The sequence below is a fragment of the Anthonomus grandis genome, chromosome 17 (genome assembly GCF_022605725.1).
Source record: "Anthonomus grandis grandis chromosome 17, icAntGran1.3, whole genome shotgun sequence".
In the NCBI taxonomy this organism is placed as follows: domain Eukaryota; kingdom Metazoa; phylum Arthropoda; class Insecta; order Coleoptera; family Curculionidae; genus Anthonomus; species Anthonomus grandis.
The window spans coordinates 7701312-7723363 of NC_065562.1; the positions used below are offsets into that span (position 1 = coordinate 7701312).

Sequence of the window (22052 nt, forward strand, 5' to 3'; positions counted from 1 at the left end):
TAGGTTGGGAGGCTATTGCCTTCCACCCATTCTCTCTGTTCTAGGCAATATGACTACTGCGCGTTATGTTGATGAAGTCCTACAAACCATTTTACTGCCTAGACGTATACAGGAATGCATTTAGCTGCAGGGTCGCCAATAGAGATGGGCTGCTATTTCAAATGCTGCTAATTTGTAAATGCTATTCGATAGTTACCCTGATTTTCAGTTCTGAAAAAAACTGTTACTGAAGCGGTCGAGTAACACAGTGTGAACTCATCGCGGTTGGGTTAGGTTGGGTTCACAGTTAACAATTTTCAAATCGAATTGTTTCCTTTGAAAAGTTACCAGCGGAGTTTGAGTAACGCGTTTTAAAAATTGCTGTATTTTTATTTATATTATAGATTTTTTTCAACGACGAAAACTGCAGTACAAAGCTATTTAATTCATGAATATTTTAAATATAGCTTAAATTCTAATGCTTTTTTAAAATGATTTTGACCGCTATTTTTTTTGAAACTTCCAATGCTTTTAAGACTGTAAATTACCAAAAACATACAAATTTTTTGTGTTTTTAGTAAGTATGATTTAAAAAATCAATATACCGGGTGGTGCGTCGCCGAGCGGAATATAGAAAATCCCATGTAAATTTTAAGGGGGTCAATTATTGGCTTCCCTGTACATTTTACAGAAAAAATGTAGGATAACTTTTTGAAGAGACCAATCTGGCAAGCCCTCGTGCAAAGTCTCAAAAAATTTGAATAAGCGAATCTTGAATTATTCAAATAAATGTAATTGCAAAATTACCAAATTTTCGGTTCAGGTAAAACCAGACACCAGCCACCAGCAAACAATTTGTTATAAAGCTTTGTCAAATCTAACGTACAGCCGAATACAAGAAATGTTTTTTTTTTCGTTTTATCAATCTCACAACCATACATTTAAAGTAAGACACGTACATTACTTTTTTATCTAAACTTTTATTTAATATAACGATGAAGTTAAACCAATAACAATTAGTATTATTATTATTAAAAAAATAATTTTATCATGCTTAGAATTTAATTAAACCAATAGCAGTAACTGAAATATTTTCAATTTATTTTCCCATCAAGCCTATCTGGTCCATTTCAACCATTAAACCTATTGTTAGTAAATTCGAGTCCAAATACATTGCAATAAATAATTGTAAATGTTTAACTCAGAAGATTGAAAATAGACCCGAAAAAAGAGAGAACAGAACAGAACTCTTAATATTTTACTAAGTGTGGCAAAATAAAATAAAATACAATAACTTTTTTAAAAATAATAGAAAATTACATAAAAACATCAATTAATCAAATGTTCAAACAACCCCCCATTAACAGCTAAACAATAACCTAACCGATCATAAAATTCATTTCTAACGTTACTAAGTTGATATTGGGAAATTTTATTACATTCTAACGAAATAGCATTTTGTAAGTGGTTTAGATTCTCAAACTTTACACTTTTTAAATCATTCGGTGAAAGATTAGGTGATCTGGCTGGCCAAAGTATCCAGTACCGTGGACCAATAATATTGCCATTAAAAGCATTTTTCAAGCAGAGAGTGCTTGGAAAATGCTTTTAAAAAATTGTGGAATGCTTAAAAAAACCATACGGGCATTATGGGCCGGGCAACCATCCATTTGGTACCAGATCATTTAATCTTCCTGAACAACTTCTTCCAAGGCGGGTCCAATTCATCGCCAAAACAAATATTTCTTAAAAAATTCTTATCATTATTTGCTCTTTCCATCATTTCAAAATAAAATGCCATTCTTCGCTTTTCATCTCCTTCCTGCAGCTCTTGATGTTTTTCGAATTTATACGAATAATATTTGTGTTTTTTTAAAGTCCGCAATACCGTTGTATGATGTTTATTTACCGCTTGCCCAAGAACCCTCGTACTAACCATCTTGTTTTTCTCCACACTCAGTAGAATATTAAGATCTCTGTTCTCTCTTTCTTCGGCTCTATTTTCGATATCCTGAGTTGAACATTTACAATTATTTATTACGGTACCTTTGGACTCGAACTTATTGACAATACGTTTAATAGTTGAAATGGACGGAATGGGCTTGGTGGGGAAATAAACTGAAAACATTTCAGATACTGCTCTAAAACTGTTTCCCGCATAATGCCACTTAATTATGGTTATTTTTTCGTCGATTGAATAATTCATACTTGTTTTCAAATATCGACTGTCACTGATTTATTGACACTTTTGCTCACGTCAGTGACAATATTCATTTTACTGGTGCCCGTTTGGTTTTACCTGAACCGAAAATTTGCTAATTTTGCAATTATATTTAATTAAATAATTCAAGATTCGCTTATTAAAATTTTTTGAAACTTTGCACAAGGGTTTGCCAGATTGGTCTCTTCAAAAAGTTATCTTACATTTTTGCTATAAAATGTACAGGGAAGCCAATAATTGACTCCCTTAAAATTTACATGAGTTTTCCTATGTTGCGCTCGGCGACGCACCACCTGGTATATAATTGTAATGTGAATATAATATAATATAGGTATATTGCAAATAAGCTTGCTAATAAAAAAAACATTTATATTTTCAGAAATTTAAAAAACTTAACCTTAATGTTTTAATATAGGTATAAATTATGATACCTACAGTTGTGGCACAGCATAAAGAAACCAGCAGTCGCACTTCAATAAAAATACATTGGCTTGAATAAGCGAGTTCGGTGCATGTGTACTAACGCAGGCGAGGCATTTTTGCTTATAGTAGGGATGCCGCTGACACTCGCTACGGTCCACGCGGCTTTTGCCTTGGCTAGAGCCGGACTTAAACATTTTTTTAGATGTTATTATCTTGTAAAATAAAAATACCTACATAGTACAAATATTGATTTTTTAATATAAATAAAGTTCATACATTAACAAAATATTTAAACAAAAATAAACATCGCATTTCTACATCTAACAACGACGATATAGAATAATACGTGCAGGAAGTTAATTAGGTATGTACCATAAATTTAAGAGACCATTCTTTGAGTAATTTTAAAACAAAAAGTTCATATAAACATATGTCCAGAAATTCTTCGTTCTCAATATACAGGGTGTTAAAATTTAACAACAACTAAAATATATGCCACTGACTTTTGTGCAATTTTTATTATGTTCTGTGGATTATAAAAATAAAACTTTTCTGTGTCTTGAATTTTTTTCGTATCTTGCTTAGTTAATAATAAATTCCAAATGAAACTTTTCCCCAAATTCCTTGTGTGATCCAAGGATATGCAATTAAGTGGACTTTTTTTTTCTCGAAAAATAAGCGAGATACGAAAAAGTTGTATTTGTATTTGAGTAAATCAAATAACATATTAAAAATGGCACAAAATTGAGGTGCCCCAATTTTTTTGCCACAAATATTTCTTCAGGTCCCGTTCGAGATTACACTGGACCTAATAAATTTAATCATGTTAGGGGTAAATTAGCTCCTTAATGTTATAAATAACACCGCCATAGAACTTGCGGACCTATGTTCATATGAACTTTTTGTCTTAAAATTACTCAAACAATCGCCTGTTAAATAATTTATGGTACATACTTAATTAACACCCTGTATAGTAACGCTTTTAGATTAACATCTGACTACATAGTAGTTTAAGGATAACTAATTATACAAATAAAGTAATATATCAAAACAAATAGAAACTCTTAGGCCAATAAATAAAGACAAATAGTTGGCAACAATTCAAAACAATTCTAACATCTGCGAATTTTTGTTATATTATTAAGTACCAACTAAAGTAAAAGTATACAATTTTGCAACTCTTTTAAATATGGCAACACTGTTAAAATGGCAGAAATATAAATTATGTCCTTAAAAATCCAAAAAAAAAAAATTACATTGCTGCAACTTTAATTGATGCTTAATTATGTTATTTAAGCCATACAGCCAAATTTGCAGCTATTAAAAACTTTGGCAAAGTCAATTATTTTGCTTCATTAATTTATTAATTTATTTAATTTTTGACATACCTCTCTTTTAATACAAAAGTTTTTATAAAAAACGCTACGCTTTGTAAAAATGCTATTAAAATAGTCACTAAGTACGGCGCTGAACTAGGCGATACACCTATGAACACAGTTCGATAAACAGTGAGCTCGGCATCCGGAGAACATGGCTGCGGCATGGCTAAGGATGCTATTAGTTCGCTTACATTTTCGAGCGGAGTGAGACTGCTGGTTTCTTTATGCTGTGGTCACAGCATAAAGAAACCAGCAGTCGCACTTCAATAAAAATACATTGACTTGAATAAGCGAGTTCGGTGCATGTGTACTAACGCAGGCGAGGCATTTTTGCTTATGGTAGGGATGCCGCTGACACTCGCTACGGTCCACGCGGCTTTTGCCTTGGCTAGAGCCGGACTTAAACATTTTTTTAGATGTTATTATCTTGTAAAATAAAAATACCTACATAGTACAAATATTGATTTTTTAATATAAATAAAGTTCATACATTAACAAAATATTTAAACAAAAATAAACATCGCATTTCTACATCTATAACAACGACGATATAGAAGAAAACATGCAGAAAGTTAATTAGGTATGTACCATAAATTTAGAGACCATTCTTTGAGTAATTTTAAAACAAAAAGTTCATATAAACATATGTCCAGAAATTCTTCGTTCTCAATATACAGGGTGTTAAAATTTAACAACAACTAAAATATATGCCACTGACTTTTGCGCAATTTTTATTATGTTCTGTGGATTATACAAACAAAACTTTTTTGTCTCTTAAATTTTTTTCGTATCTTGCTTAGTTAATAATAAATTCCAAATTAAACTTTTCCCCAAATTCCTTGTGTGATCCAGGGATATGCAATTAAGTGGACTTTTTTTTTCTCGAAAAATAAGCGAGATACGAAAAAGTTGTATTTGTATTTGAGTAAATCAAATAACATATTAAAAATGGCACAAAATTTCAGGTGCCCCAATTTTTTTGCCACAAATATTTCTTCAGGTCCCGTTCGAGATTACACTGAACCTAATAAATTTAATCATATTAGGGGTAAATTAGCTCCTTAATGTTATAAATAACACCGCCAGAGAACTTGCGGACCTATGTTCATATGAACTTTTTGTCTTAAAATTACTCAAACAATCGCCTGTTAAATAATTTATGGTACATACTTAATTAACACCCTGTATAGTAACGCTTTTAGATTAACATCTGACTACATAGTAGTTTAAGGATAACTAATTATACAAATAAAGTAATATTTCAAAACAAATAGAAACTCTTAGGCCAATAAATATAGATAAATAGTTGGCAACAATTCAAAACAATTCTAACATCTGCGAATTTTTGTTATATTATTAAGTACCAACTAAAGTAAAAGTATACAATTTTGCAACTCTTTTAAATATAGCAACACTGTTAAAATGGCAGAAATATAAATAATGTCCTTAAAAATCAAAAAAAAAAAAAATTACATTGCTGCAACTTTAATTGATGCTTAATTATGTTATTTAAGCCATACAGCCAAATTTGCAGCTATTAAAAACTTTGGCAAAGTCAATTATTTTGCTTCATTAATAATTTTTGACATACCCCTCTTTTAATACAAAAGTTTTTATAAAAAACGCTACGCTTTGTAAAAATGCTATTAAAATAGTCACTAAGTACGGAGCTGAACTAGGCGATACACCTATGAACACAGTTCGATAAACAGTGAGCTCGGCATCCGGAGAACATGGCTGCAGCATGGCTAAGGATGCTATAAGTTCGCTTACATTTTCGAGCGGAGTGAGACTGCTGGTTTCTTTATGCTGTGCTGTGGTTGTGGTCACATAAATAGCACACTTAGCCTTTTCATATATTACTTACAAAAAACAAATTCCTGACTGATAAGAAAATATTTAAGCAGTTAATCTCCGCCTAATATGCAAGACTTTATGTTTATTTTAAAAATATATGCACATACAGAATTTCATTCCAATATTAACGTTTTAAGGCTGGACACATAAATAGCACACCTTTCATTCTTATTAAATATATCGAGTGTTAATTAGTAAGTATTATTTTAACTTTTAAATTTTTGAATATTGTCAAGAGTAGTTTTGTTTTTAGTGGGTAGAAAGAAACATTGTGGACCAAATAGGAGAGCTCTTATTATAGAAAAGAAAAATTAAGGCTTTTCTATTTCTGCTATAGCAAAAGATTTAAATTGCTCTAGGAAAATGGTTTATAATGCTCTGGCTCTCTATGAGACCACTCAAAGCACAATGAACAAGAAAATATTAACAAGGCCTCGAAAAACCACGTATAACATGGATAAAATTATTATTAGAATAAGCAAGGGTAATCCATTTTTAAGTTCCGCCCAAATAAAACGTGAAATAGCAGACCAATATGGCGTCAATATTTCTGCAAGAACAATAAGAAGAAGATTATGTGAAAAAGATCTCAAAGGTTGTGTAGCTAGGAAAAAACCACTTGTTTCAAAAAGAAATATTAAAAAAAGATTGGCATTTGCTAAACAACATATAAATAAGGACATTAATTTTTGGAAAACCATATTATGGAGCGATGAAACCAAGATTAATAGATTTGGAAATGATAGAAAATGCTATGTTAGACGTCCTCCCAATCGTGCCTTAAACCCTAGGTACACAATTAAAACTGTTAAGCATGGAGGAGGATCAATTATGATATGGGGAGCAATGTCATGGCATGGTGTTGGACCTATTCATCGTATAGAGGGAATAATGGACCAATACAAGTATAGGGAGATTTTGCAGAATGTTATGGAACCATACATGGAGCATTTTATGCCAATTACATGTAAGTTCATGCACGATAATGATCCAAAACATTCTGCAAAATCAATAAAACGATGGTTTACTAAAAATGTGGTAGATGTTTTGGAATGGCCGCCACAAAGCCCAGACCTGAACCCTCTGGAAAATTTGTGGGAACACGTTAAAACCAAAATTAAGGTATTAAATCTCTCAAATCTGGATGAACTATGGCAAAACTTCCAAGAGGTTTGGAACAGTATTCCGGCAAGCGTGTGTGCAAAATTGGTGGAGTCAATACCCAAGCGATTAAGTGAAGTTATAAAAAATAAAGGATACCCAACAAAATATTAAATTGGTTTTGGTGAAAGTAAATATTTTTTAAGTGTGCTATTTAAATGGCCAGCATTTCTTTAGTTTTTTTGTTATGTTTCTTATATATTTAAAATACTCTTTTAATTTTAATTAAATACAACTCTTTGTAGAACATCTAAGCTAAATATATTAGAAAAAAAATAGAAAATGGTATTTAATATTTTTTATCGCAATTTAAAAAAGTGTGCTATTTATACGACCATAACTGTATATTATAACTATATAATATAGGTATCATAATTGTGTCAAATGGGTACTGTTTGCTGGTAAGAAAATGAAACTAATATTTTCTTCCTTGCATTTTTTATTACAGCCCCTGACTGACTTGCTAGATTGTCCGCAATGATAGTTTTTGGGCCATCTAGACGTCTATAATAAGGAACAATGATCTTGAAGAACCAATCCTCAAACTTTGATCGAACCACCCAGACTTGCTGCGGTTGGAAATACAACCTTCAGGGCCACTTTGAGTCCAAGTGGACCACAAATTTTCAGTTTTGTAGACAACGTATTGAGGTAACAAAAGTCCAGCCGCTGTTACAGAGAACATGACTAAGTGGGAAGACTTGGTGGAATTATAAACTTTCTCTGCATGCTTCATAGTTCTTCGTATAACAACTTTAGGCATTCCGGGATCATCAACAACATGTGTTTCGTCATAGTTTATGAAATTCTCTGGTGGTACGTCTTTGAGAGAAACTTCCAATTTATCAAAATATTCATATAAAACTTTTCTTGATACGCCTGCCCTAGATCTTTTTATATTTTCAGCTAAACGAACCTTAATACATCTTTATGCCTTGTAAGAAAGTCCGTGCACCAATCTTTTTCAGGCATGTTATTAGAAAACTTGGTCACCTGTTTGCCGGCTCGATCCAAGTAGTTTTTAACTAATAATTTTATATCCTTCTTCTCATATGGATAGCCTCATTCTGCCGCCGTAACAAAAGCTGCTACAATGGCATTTTCTTCTCTTTTACTTAAAACAGGATGTCCCCCAAACTTTTTCTGGTGTTTATTCTTAATCTTCTTCCATAGGGTCACCAAAGGAATGTTATATGTTTGAGAAGCCTCGGAATAGGACATCCTATCTCTAATTGCGGCTAGAGCACTTTCTAGGTTGTCATTTGTATAATTCACATATCGCCGTCTGCCAATTTTCTTCTTATATTTCTGTGGTATGATTTTTCAAGTCACCCTAAAAATATAACCAAAAGTAAAAAATAAAAAAAAAAAATGTGGAATATTTTTTTAAAACAAAACTGTGATAACATCTTCAAAAAAAAACTATTTTTTCCATCTAATATTAAAAATTCATACCTTTGACTGAATTCCAACTATGGCTCAGAAGTAAAAGTTTCACAAAATCAACAATTTTTATGAGATACTTTGACCTACGGCTACGGCACACTAATTCAGAATGGCGCGACAAGTTTTAGCCTAAAAGCACAGCATAAAGAAACCAGCAGTCTCACTCCGCTCGAAAATGTAAGCGAACTAATAGCATCCTTAGCCATGCCGCAGCCATGTTCTCCGGATGCCGAGCTCACTGTTTATCGAACTGTGTTCATAGGTGTATCGCCTAGTTCAGCGCCGTACTTAGTGACTATTTTAATAGCATTTTTACAAAGCGTAGCGTTTTTTATAAAAACTTTTGTATTAAAAGAGAGGTATGTCAAAAATTAAATAAATTAATAAATTAATGAAGCAAAATAATTGACTTTGCCAAAGTTTTTAATAGCTGCAAATTTGGCTGTATGGCTTAAATAACATAATTAAGCATCAATTAAAGTTGCAGCAATGTAATTTTTTTTTTTTGGATTTTTAAGGACATAATTTATATTTCTGCCATTTTAACAGTGTTGCCATATTTAAAAGAGTTGCAAAATTGTATACTTTTACTTTATATTATATATTACTTTATTTGTATAATTAGTTATCCTTAAACTACTATGTAGTCAGATGTTAATCTAAAAGCGTTACTATACAGGGTGTTAATTAAGTATGTACCATAAATTATTTAACAGGCGATTGTTTGAGTAATTTTAAGACAAAAAGTTCATATGAACATAGGTCCGCAAGTTCTATGGCGGTGTTATTTATAACATTAAGGAGCTAATTTACCCCTAACATGATTAAATTTATTAGGTCCAGTGTAATCTCGAACGGGACCTGAAGAAATATTTGTGGCAAAAAAATTGGGGCACCTCAATTTTGTGCCATTTTTAATATGTTATTTGATTTACTCAAATACAAATACAACTTTTTCGTATCTCGCTTATTTTTCGAGAAAAAAAAAAGTCCACTTAATTGCATATCCTTGGATCACACAAGGAATTTGGGGAAAAGTTTCATTTGGAATTTATTATTAACTAAGCAAGATACGAAAAAAATTCAAGACACAGAAAAGTTTTATTTTTATAATCCACAGAACATAATAAAAATTGCACAAAAGTCAGTGGCATATATTTTAGTTGTTGTTAAATTTTAACACCCTGTATATTGAGAACGAAGAATTTCTGGACATATGTTTATATGAACTTTTTGTTTTAAAATTACTCAAAGAATGGTCTCTTAAATTTATGGTACATACCTAATTAACTTCCTGCACGTATTATTCTATATCGTCGTTGTTAGATGTAGAAATGCGATGTTTATTTTTGTTTAAATATTTTGTTAATGTATGAACTTTATTTATATTAAAAAATCAATATTTGTACTATGTAGGTATTTTTATTTTACAAGATAATAACATCTAAAAAAATGTTTAAGTCCGGCTCTAGCCAAGGCAAAAGCCGCGTGGACCGTAGCGAGTGTCAGCGGCATCCCTACTATAAGCAAAAATGCCTCGCCTGCGTTAGTACACATGCACCGAACTCGCTTATTCAAGCCAATGTATTTTTATTGAAGTGCGACTGCTGGTTTCTTTATGCTGTGCTAAAAGTAAACATGTACCAAGGTCAAATGCGCGGCAGTGCCTATACAGCGTGCTCCCGTGCATATGTGATAACTTAAATATCCGTCCGACCGCGTAAATTTTTTCACTTCACCCTCTGATTTCAAGTCACCCACTTTGACGCAAGTACCGTGGTAATCATTAGTTTATTAACGATTGACAAATTAGTTAAAAAGTTGTCAAAAAAACTCAAAAAAGTCAAGCGTTGTGCGCTCTTAAGTATTTTTTAAAATATGGTGTTTAATCTTAAGCAAAGAACGGAAGATATTCTTATTTACGGGGAAAGTGAAAGATGTGAAAGAAGAACGGCAGCATTGTTTAACGAAAGATATCCTAGTAGGCAATTAAATCATAAATATGTTTTAAAATTAATTGCTAAGTTTATGGAAACTGGTTCAGTTGCAACAAAACAAGAAGGTCATCGCCGTGTTTTGGATGAAGCTGCACCACTGGAAGTTTGGGCTGGTATTCTTGGAAATTCTATTATAGGACCATTATTTATTGAAGAAAGTCTAACCAGTAAACTCTACTTTAATCTGCTGATAGACACAATAGACCCCTTAGCAACATCTAGCTTAGAAAATCAAACTGATGCAGCAGGTAATATGATTCTGCAATAAAATTGAATACATTTTCAACAAGTTCGAGCTTCACCACACCCGACTTATCACCCGATTTATCACCTTCAGATTTTTTTTATGAGGGTATTTAAAATAAATTATTTTTAACCTAGTAATTTGGAAGATTCAAACAGAAGAATCACAGCTGCGTGTAGAGAAATACAGGCAGAAGTTTTTAGAGAGGAGTTTGAGAGCACACTTTATTACTGTTTGGAAAAAAATGGATAACATTTTGAACATTTTATAAATTAAGCTACTTTTTTTACTTTTTTATGTTCTATTTAATTACAAGAGTTATTACTTAAAAAAATAAATATCTTTACGGTTTTAATTAGTTTCTTATAAGGTATTCATAAAAAGATAAAGTATATGGTATCTTTGAAAAGGTAATTAAAATACCTTTAAAATGAGGTATCACTCCACCTCCCTTTCCATTTAAGATTTTAAAGGTTATGTCCGCCCCCGCCAGACGGCTGCTATAATTTGATTGTAAACTAACCTAATAATTAATTTTCTAATTGTATTAATTTAATTTTAATCTTAAATTAAATTAATCTATTTTATTAATCTTTTGATTTTGATTGCATTTTGCAAGGTATAATATATGTTAAGTGTTTTTTTCACATAATAATAAATTTATAATATATTTTCGTAGTTAAAATTTATTTATAACTTTTCTTATTATCATTATTTTCTGTAACTGAGTGACTGTATTTAAAATATGAAGGAAAAAAACTTGTTATTTTAAATTGCTTTATTTCAGGATCATTGGAGAACACACAACTAAAATAATTCGATTGTTTATGAATATCTGCTTATGATTTTTTGGCGCCCTGTAAACATTATTTTTCACATAAAATTTAAAATATCTCAAAAACCATTGACTTAAGGTATAGGATAAGGTATATATAAATTATATTTAGATTTTTCCTGCAGAATCCTAAAACGTATAAAGTTAGTGTTTACATTAACAAAGTTGCCATTTACTTCCGCTATAACCGCATATACCAAAACTCTCAGAATGTTTTAGTTGTATATTCTCCAATGATCGTGCCTCAATGCCAAATTTTTAATATTTTAGTATTCATTTAAGTTTTACTAGGTATATCCTTCGATGAAGTTTCCGGAAAAATACCCTGTATACAGACAATATTTTTTATTTCCAGGCGAAGTTTAAAAATAGTTGCGGAATCATATGCAATAAAAGGCCTCTGCTTACAAAAGGATACATCGGCTTCAAGCAAGTTTAAGAAAGCGGAGAAACAGGAAGAAATGGCCAGATGTTTTGACTTAGCCTCCGATTTGGGCCTATTGTATATGCAGAACTTGGATAAGGAAATAAATTCTACATCAATGACTGGCTCAGGAAATACAGGTAGGTCATAAAATTGTAAGAAACGCAAAATCTGCAAATACGTACTATAATTTTCCTTAATTTACTGTTTAGGTAGTCATTCTCCTTTACCACCTGGTCACCAAAAAGCATTAGGTGAAGTTCTGGAACAGGCTCTTCAAGCGGCTCCAGTGGTGCTTTTGCAGCATGGAAAGGCAGATCTTGCACTTGAAAGATATAGGTATGCTTTTAAAATACACGGGTACATTAGGGTAAGGTAATTTCAATTAGATGGTGCAATAGATTTATTATCAATATTTATAAAAATCAAATTAATCAAAAATAATATTTTTCCAATTTTTAAACAACTTACTTAATCCCCACTTTGCGCATTCTAGCTGTTGCTTTTTCTTATTTTTATTCGTAATGACCATTCCACTTTAATATTCTTGGTGGCAACGTCGCATATAATGTGTTGCGTCATTATTACCACTTGAAATGCCAGACAAGAAGCATGTAATTATTAATTATTATTTTCTATACCTTTTATAGAATTTTTGTATCTTTGAGTTTAGTAAGGAGAAGTAATTAATAAACAAACTGTACACAAATTCAACAAGTTGTATCCAATTTACCGGTTATCATAATTTTGAACTAGCTAAAAGCTACTGGACTGAATCAAGTAAAGAATATGTTTAGAATATTAAACTAAGCATATGGCGCAACCATAAAAAAATTATATAATACCCTGTCTACCCCACCCAATTAAAATAAGCAAATCACAAAAATTACAGTAATAGGAAATATCTCAGCAGAAATTGTTTGTATTTAGCCCCAAACTGCATATCAGAAAACGAGGCAAGATCAGCGGACAGGTCATTGTAATATTTGACAGCATTATATGAAAAACTTCTTTGAAATATGACCGTTCGGTCTCTCTCTCTGCACTGACTTAATCTGGGCTAGCGTTGGAGCTCTTGCCGGTCTAATGGTTGATTGTTTTAGGCGCCTATGTTTTTATTATTGGGTCGCATCAGAGTGCATCGAAGTTAACGGCACAGAATATATAGAGAAGTGGTGGTTGCATACAAACTGTCTTGTCTTGTTGACTTGATGGCTCTGCTGCAAGGCAATTGCCAGCCCAATTTGTGTGAGATCCTACTTTATCTGGCTCTGGACCATGTAGGAGTCTCAGGATACTTTGCTGCACTGTAACTCTTTAATAAGCACATATAACTTATGATTGGGCCTCTAGGCGTATTCTGTTTCTATCTATGGCTGTAAAATAGGAGGAATATTAGTGATACAACAAAGAGAATATATGACCACACCAATGCACTAAAACAAGCAATTAAGGCAGGACTATAGGATAATTCAAGGTAATTGGAAAGTTGAGCTTTAGATTTTAATCTGGTTAATGTTTATGAATCGCATGATTATCTCTATTGTTTCATCGTCTGGAGCAGATAGAATATCAGTCATAGTTAATGGTGATACTCTTCTCTTTAATACAAAGATCCTATATAGGTCAAAATTAATAACGCGATTAATTGGGCACCCAAAAAAATTATGGTTCAAGTCCTCCCATGAACCACAATCACACAAAGGGTTATCTTTCATGTTAATTTGATAAAGGTGGGAGTTAGTCAGGCAATGTCCTGTACGCATTCTAATAATTGTTGTGATATGTCTTCTGTCTTTATAGTTTAAGTTTACCATTTTTTGTTGGTAAATGTGGGTTGTACCCTAGCATATCTGCGATGATAGTTTAACACTAAAATTTTCCACTTGTCCCTAAATGTATTTATTATTTCCTGCTTTAGAATGTTGAATATATCCTGATGTTTAAATCAGTGGCCAGATTATCTGCCTCATTATTGCCTGGTACTGGGTGGTCCAGAAAGTTGTTAATTTTATAAAATTAAATTAAAAAAACCCGTTGATCAATTGTAACAAATTTATTCTTAAAATTTACAGAAAACTTGGGAAATATATGTCTTAAAAATTACGTTGTCCAAATGTGTCCCATTTCTTTCCTGGCACTCCTCAAGCCGAGCCCTAAAATTTTCAATAACGCGTTGGCAAGTTTCTGGAGTTATCGCTTCAATTTCTTGCTGGATATTGGCCTTTAGATCATTCAGGGTGGCGGGTCGGTTGCTGTACACCTTACTCTTAAGGTATCCCCACAAAAAAAAAATCGCAGGGAGTCAGGTCCGGGCTTCGGGCGGGTCACTGAATGTCCCATGTTCGGGAGATTAATTTATTGGGAAAAAGCGCCTGAACGATAGGCAAAGACAGGTTGGAGGTGTGACAGGTGGCACCGTCCTACTGAAACCAAGTGTTTCGATTGTATCCCTCAAACTCCTGAAGGGAGTGAAAAATGTTTGAAGCATGTCTATGTAACGCTGCGAATTCACGGTAATTGCGTTGCCTCGAGCGTCTTCGAAAAAATAGGGACCGATTATTCCTGATCCCGACATTGCAGCCCAAACCGTGACCTTTGGGCTATGCAGGGGCCTTTGATGTTTTTGCTGCGGGTTTGTTGCACACCAGTAGCGACAATTTTGTGTGTTCACATGGCCATTTAGGTGGAAATGAGCCTCATCGGAGAAAAAAATGTTGTTGAATCGTTGAAATCGATTCATTACTTCGTTGACGAACAAAAGTCTTGCAGGAGGGTCATTTTCCTTTAATTCCTGCACTAATTGAATTTTGTAAGGATGCATGTTTAAATCTTTGTGAAGAATTCGCAGCACCGACGATCTGGTGACATTTAATGCCGCTGCGCGCTTGCGAGAAGACAAGGTCGGTTCTCGGCGTATAGACGCTCTCACCCGAGCAACCGTTTCGGGAACTCTCGTTGTCCTTGGCCGACCCAAATTTCGTTTATTTAACGTCGAACCGGTGTCGTTAAACTTACGTACCCTTTTTACGATCAGCTGTGGGCTTGGGCACTGGTTAATGTCATGCAAATCAAAATGTGTCCGATATCTACGGCGCACAATGGTGGCCGAATTGTTGTTACGGAAATACTCTCGTACACAAAACGAGCGTTGCTCTCCCGTATAGCGTTGCATGGTGACTAAATTTCCCTGAACCAAGCTATCGATTGAGCACGCTCGCACGATTCTAGCCCCCCTACCAAATTTTATACGAAGCGTCGAAAAATGAACAACTTTCTGAACCACCCGTTATATCTGAATGACCTGGGATCCAAGACAGTCTAATATCATAGCCATTGTTGTTAGTCATGGCAATTAATCTTAGTTTCAAGAACCCAATATTCAGAATTTGCTGTAAAAAAAGAACCACTGAGCTTTGTGATTGCACCTTTTGAATCTGAAAATATTATTGCTCTCTTGATTTGTTGATTGATAGCGGTTTCTACAGCATCATGAATAGCAATTATTTCGGCCTTATAAATATTAAGATTATCCGGCAAACGTGACGAGAATCTATAGTTCAAGAATGGGATAGATATGCCAAATCCCACCCTGTTGCCCTTTTTTGAAGCATCAAAATAAATAAATATATTGCAGGTTTTTAAGATGTTGGTTTCGTCTATAAATTTATTTCCTGTCATGATATCTCCCAATTTTTAAGTTACATTTAATAATTTTTAGAGGCCCACTTAGAATGTTTAAGGGGATTTCGTAACATGGAAATTTTGCTCCTCTATAGAGTAGGGTTATGTATGGTCTGTAGCTTTGAAATGCAGTCACTAAATATGGAGTTATATTGTTATTCCAAAACTTAGGTCTATGCATTATTTTAGATCTAATATTATTTATGATTTGGATAATAGGGTGATTTGTAATTAATAAAAATTTGGAAATTAGTTTAAGACCCAGTAGTTTTCTTCTGTGTTGTGGCGTTAACTTTGCAGTGTTACTATTTTGCCAAGAGTTTGCAGACGGTAGCTCAGAATTATTGGACGCTTGGGATTGTTCGAAGGTTCACTTATGACTGGCTATTAAAGAATCTAAACTTGATTATAACTATTAAATAAGAGGGCGCTACTGGGTTTTTTTTTATAAATGAAGGAAAACTAAGAAAAAGACTTGGTATATAGGTTTCAATTAACAATTAAATGACCCTGGATAAGGTAAATTTAAAGAGGCAAAAAAATCTCAATATAACCAAATTATATTTACATCAATTTGCTATGAATTAAAATATGAGTAATGTTGATATGATTAAAATAAATTTGACAAAAGTAACATTTAAATTATGAGTTCGCTACTAGGTAGATTTCAGTACTTGAAAAATAAATTGCAATTATTAAAATTTTTAGTATATATTTGTATTACGCAGGGCAAAGTTCATGTACCTTTTTACCTAAAGCATATCAGCCTTAACCGTGTTATATCTACTAACTACCAAAAAGGGTACTGAAAAATACTGAACAAAAAATAATTAATATTATAGATAAGAAATTGACGTAATAAATTATGACATTGATTAAATATTTATAACGTTAAATTGAAATAAAAGGTATATTAATAAAAATGTAAATAAGTGAGACAAATCTATGGTTAGTAATATTTAAATAAATGGAATAAACTGGCCTGTATATTCCTCCAAGAAATAAACGGCTAGCCTTCAAAACCAAAGCTGTGAATGTATGCCATTTGTAGCTTAGCTATCCGAACTGGAAATCTCTAATACTAACTTTAACTCTGGCTCCAGCTCCACCCGTTTCAGCAATTTCCCGGGGAAATCAAAAGCCTGCAGCCATCAACAATTGAAGAAGAATAAAGAGGAAAACGGAAAAGTAAAACCCTAAAATAACGGTTGCCATTGTCGATAAAAAATGAATGGCGTTAAAAATGTGACACACTCATCTTGCTATACTCTCACTTTCATTATCTATCCATCAAAATCTTGGGCATCCTGCACCAGAATTATGAAATAAACGGTTCCCTAAAGGAACAAGATTAAGAACCATAAATTATAAACCATATTGGCTACTTCTTGCTTCACAAACTTCGGAAATAAAAAAACTGGCCTTTTGGGTGCGCTCCTACCTGCAACACGGGAACAAGTCGTCGAAAAATGGACGCAGTACCGACTAAATCGATAACGACCCCACCTGTCGCCTGAGCTATCAATATCAGTCAATCAGAGAAAATATTAATTATGACCAATCAGAGAAGTGACGGACCGTCAACAGAAAGCATGGATAATTAAACCAGGAGAGTGATGCGTTACAGTAGTAATGTGTCGTTGACAGTGTGAATTTAAAGAAATATGAATAAAAGAAGTTGACTGAAATTATTAATGTAATTATTGAAATTAATGAAATGTCAATGGAGCGTTAGTGAACATAAAAAATAGAAAAATAAAACGCTACAGTGTTCTAGGTCTATCATACATGCTTCCGCTAATAATGCCACTCTGGGCGTAGAGCGCATACATCCCATGCATATGCGTAAGCCCTCGTAAAACACCACGTCCACTCCATTAAGAGCAGTTCTTGCACGTGGTTTAAAAAATATGAAACCGAAATCTAGATGAGATTGTACCAAAGCAAAAAAGGCAGTCAAAAGGGTGTTTGGATCTGCACCCCACCATACTCTACACAATGCTCTTGACGTTCATTGACTTTTTTGCTTAATTTTTAATCTTTAAGATGTGAGGTGGCCACTTTTGATTCTCTTGCAATACTATTCCCAAATATTTGACATTTTGTTTAAAGGGGATAACTGAATTATTAATTTATATGGGAGGTGGGTGACACTTTTTCTCCCCCTAGTGAACCACATTGCTTGACACTTATTAATCGATAAGGATAGGTTGTATATATAAATTTATGCGTTCCAGGGCAATGTTAATTTTATTAATCATTGTAGCTACGTTTTTGCCCTTAATTATTGCTGTCAAGTCATCGGCATATCCTATTACAAATGCATCCCCCAGATTTAAGTTAAAAATGTTTTTTATATAAATATTAAATAGGACGGTACTTAAAGGGGAGCCTTGTGGAAGACCCATAGTTGTCAGCACTGGACCCAAGAATGACCCATTATTACTCCTACAATACAGTAGTAGGTCTGTAAAAAGTCTGTAGATTACATTACACATATGACTGGGCACTTCCATGTTTTGTAGTTTATTATACATTTTATAAATGTTTACATTATCATATGCAGCTTTTATGTCTAAAAAGACTGCTATAACTGATTCAGAGGAAATAAATGCATCATTAATATAAGATGTGATAAATGCAATATTGTCATATATGCCCTTTCCTTTACGGAAACCTGTCTGTCTATTTGAAAATTTTAGATCATGTTCCAGTTGTTAATCCAGACGATTCTTGAGCATAATTTCTAAAACTTTAGCACCACATGATGACAATGCAATTGGTCTATAGTTGTCAGGGTCCATTAGATCTTTATTTGGTTTCAAGATACTAACAACATTGAATTTTTTCCAGGATATTGGTATTTCCCCTCCCATTAAGGTTTTATTGTAGATATTTAAAAGAATTTGTTTAGCTTTAAAGGGCAGACATTTAAACATTTGATAGGACACATCATCCATACCTGGTGCAGATGATTTCTTTTTATTTAAGGCCAGGTTTAACTCATTTAAGGAAAAATGCAAGAAATTGTCACCTGGGTCGGAACTAGGTTGAAACTGGGTCTATATTTATAACTGACATATTGTCTAGAATGGATTGCTTAAAATTGTCTGAAATTACATGATTAACTACTTATATATAATAAGTAGATTATATAGAGTTTTAGAGTTGTTAAACTCGAAAAATGCATCCATTATCCCAAAGATGCTGGTCATACACTTTTATAAAAAGTAAAAAATACGAAATCTACAGCATCACAAATACATTTAATAAAATAACGAAGGTTACAAGTTTCGCTCGACTAGAGCATCATCAGACCATAACATACACAAAACACCTGATATATAAGTGTACCTTATATAATATAAGGTACACTTATATACGTTTTAGAGTTGTTATTAAATTTTTTAATTTTGTTCCAAACATATGTGATACTCGAATTCCTATTTAAGTGCCACAAAAAAGTTTGAATTTTTCGTTTTTTTATGTTTTAGTTTTTTCCTAGTTATTGCAATTATCTTTTTAGCCATAATATAGTTTTCAGTAGATGGGACATTATTAAAATTTGTTATGACATTTTTCCTTTCTCTAACCCATGATGTACATTCATCTTCCCACCATGGATTACCGCTCTTCATAGGTGTTCCAACCAATTTTATTGGAATTACTTGTTCAGAAACCTCAAAAATGATAGATATTAATCGGTCGTAATCCAGATTATAATTAAGATCTGAGAGCTGTATTAAGAGTTTATCATGATAGGCTTCCTAATTTGCGCTTTTGAAGTTTCTGATATTATAAGTACTAGTAATATTATTATGTAAATTAACATCACCGTTATCGTTAAGAATAACGCATATGAGAAAATGATCACTGTTACCACAGTCTTTGATAATATTCCATGTAGCTTGTGTAGCTAAATTTCCGCTTATCAAACTTAAATCTACGGCAGTTGGTGTTGCAAGGGCTAGTTGAAACAAAGTTGGTGAGCCATCATTCAAAATCACAAGTCTATTATCTTGAATAAAATCACTGATAATTCTACTACCTTTATTAGGTGTGACTTTATTCCATAAGGGATGATGGTAGTGAAAATGTCCCATAATTATAATGTTTTTAGCATTATAAGAAATCAATTTACTCAAAACTTCAATAGATATATTGTTATGTGAATTACAATAGAAGTTGACCACTTGTAAATGACCTATTTCTACTATTATATATTGTGTGTGGTCTGATGAAAAAGTTTCGATTTCCTTAAAATTAAGATTTTTTTAAATACAGGTGACCACTCCCCGATAACCATCATGTCTGTCCTGCCTGATTGTGACATATGTATTTAGTTAGATTGAATGTGTCCTTAGTTTTTAGCCATGATTCATTTATTAAAACAATATCGGGACCTTCTTTATGCACAAGGCTTTTTAAATTGTCCCTTTTGGAATTTATACTTCTCAGATTCCAGCAGATGATTTTTAGTTTATTTCTGTTCAACATAAAAGTGAGAAGCAAGGTAGGCTTTTAGGTTGAATCAGATTGAAAACTGGATCGATCCCAGTCAAGGTTTTGGTTATATAATATACTTTGGCTTAATCTTTTATTATTTTCTGAGGTGTTTAAAATTGCGTTAATAATGTGCTCGACATCATCAGGGTAAGGAGGTTCTTGTAAATCATAAGTGTGAACTGCACTAGTACTAGGCAATGATGTATTTAAATTATTTTCTGAAATTTGTGGAAAAATAGGTGCTCTAGTTTCTTTTTGAGGTCTTGAATTGGAAACAATAACTGTTCATTATGTGCTTTTTTGTCATAACCCTTATGGATTATGCGTTTTTCCTATTATTTTCAGTGACAACTTGTTGAAAAGATCTTTTTACAGGTGCTGTTTTTGCATGGTGTGTGCGTCTCTCTCTGTGATTTCTGAAGGGTCTTGTCTAGTTGTATTTTGTAAGCTTGGGAATTCTGTAGGACGATATACAAATCCATCTCTTGATAGATGTAGTTTATTTCACTAGCATCATAAAAAGTAATATTTTCAAAAACCATTACTTCTTTAATATTTTTCTGTCTGGTGTACTCTGGACAGCTTTTGTCTGTTGACGTATGTGTGTTTTTGCAATATAAGCATTTAATTTCACAACAGGAGTGCTCCTCTTCATTGCTATTTTTTTCCTCTGCACAGGTAAAACACCTCTTTTTGCCTTTGAAATTTGTACGAGTATGTCCATAGCGCAAACATCTAAAACAATGCAGATATATTATATATGGATACTGGTCTTTCGAGCCTATATAAATTTATAGATTTAGGAAGACAAACACCCTTAAACGTAAAGAGGACTGACCCAGTAACAATTCTACGATTTAATCTCCTGACTTCAAGAATTTCAACTGCACTATTTGTTTTACAGCACTCTAAGAGTTCTCCTTCCCCTATTTCTAAATCTATCTGCCTGACTAACCCCTTGCATGTCACAAAATTGAAAGGAATGAAAATTTTATAGCCTTTATTGAGTAAAGGTTTATTTTTTACAAAGTTATTTGCTGCTTGATAATTAATGAATTCTACAGAAATTCTATTTAGGCCTTTATTTTTAATTTTTTTTACATCATTAAGATTAAGGTTAAAGATACCTCTAGCAATTTTTATGTTATTAAACTTGCCTATACTGAAGCCCACTTTTTCAGTGGATTCCAGATAAACTAAAAATGGACCATTATCACTTTGTGAATGAAGAATTGGTTCTTTTTTAAGTTTTGCATTTGTAGAATCTTGAAGAATGCCAGCATTACCTACAACACATTCCTCTGAACTTTTTACCTTAGGCAGGGGGGGCCGCCCCCTCCCCTGTATCGCTCATATTACTTTAATTGAAGGCAGAAATTTAAGACAAGCATGCACAAAATGAAAAAAATTCTAGCCAAAAAGCAGATGATGTAAGCCAATACAACTTATAGTAAGCTCAACTTACCCTTAAATAACATACATACAAACAATAAGAGATTAGAGGGAAAGAGTTAAAAACACTGCCTCCAAAAATCAATGTAGCCTCTAACGCGCCTACAAACTGATTGAACAGAATTCTTCTGACAAATCAGCTAGCGTCCTCTCGCTTAGCAACGGAATCTGTTGTAACTAGCTTGACAGTTTGACGTGCCTAATTGAACCAATCAAAATGGTGAAAGGCGTGGCCAAATCAAGGCGGGAAATCAGATTTTATTTAATCTGACACTGTTATCATTTAATCGTAATATCTTAAGCAAACGCCTACTCAAAAAGGTTACTTATAGAGAAAAGGGATTAGGTGCTAGCATCAGATATTGATCTGAATAAAAATAAAAATTTTCAGCTTTATTTTACATATACAGGGTGTCATTGAAATGGTGTAAAAAAATTCGGGGG

General features: G+C 32.9%; 1 protein-coding gene across 2 annotated transcripts in view; it reads left to right on the plus strand.

Annotated features, from left to right (window-relative positions):
- LOC126746624 (tetratricopeptide repeat protein 7B) overlaps positions 1-22052 on the plus strand; it is a 159900-nt gene that overhangs the window by 56815 nt on the left and 81033 nt on the right. For both annotated transcript variants that reach the window (XM_050454954.1, XM_050454955.1), the window contains 2 exons: positions 11898-12106; positions 12179-12305. In XM_050454954.1, the coding sequence (XP_050310911.1) occupies positions 11898-12106; positions 12179-12305 (336 nt within the window). The remainder of the gene's footprint in view (positions 1-11897; positions 12107-12178; positions 12306-22052) is intronic.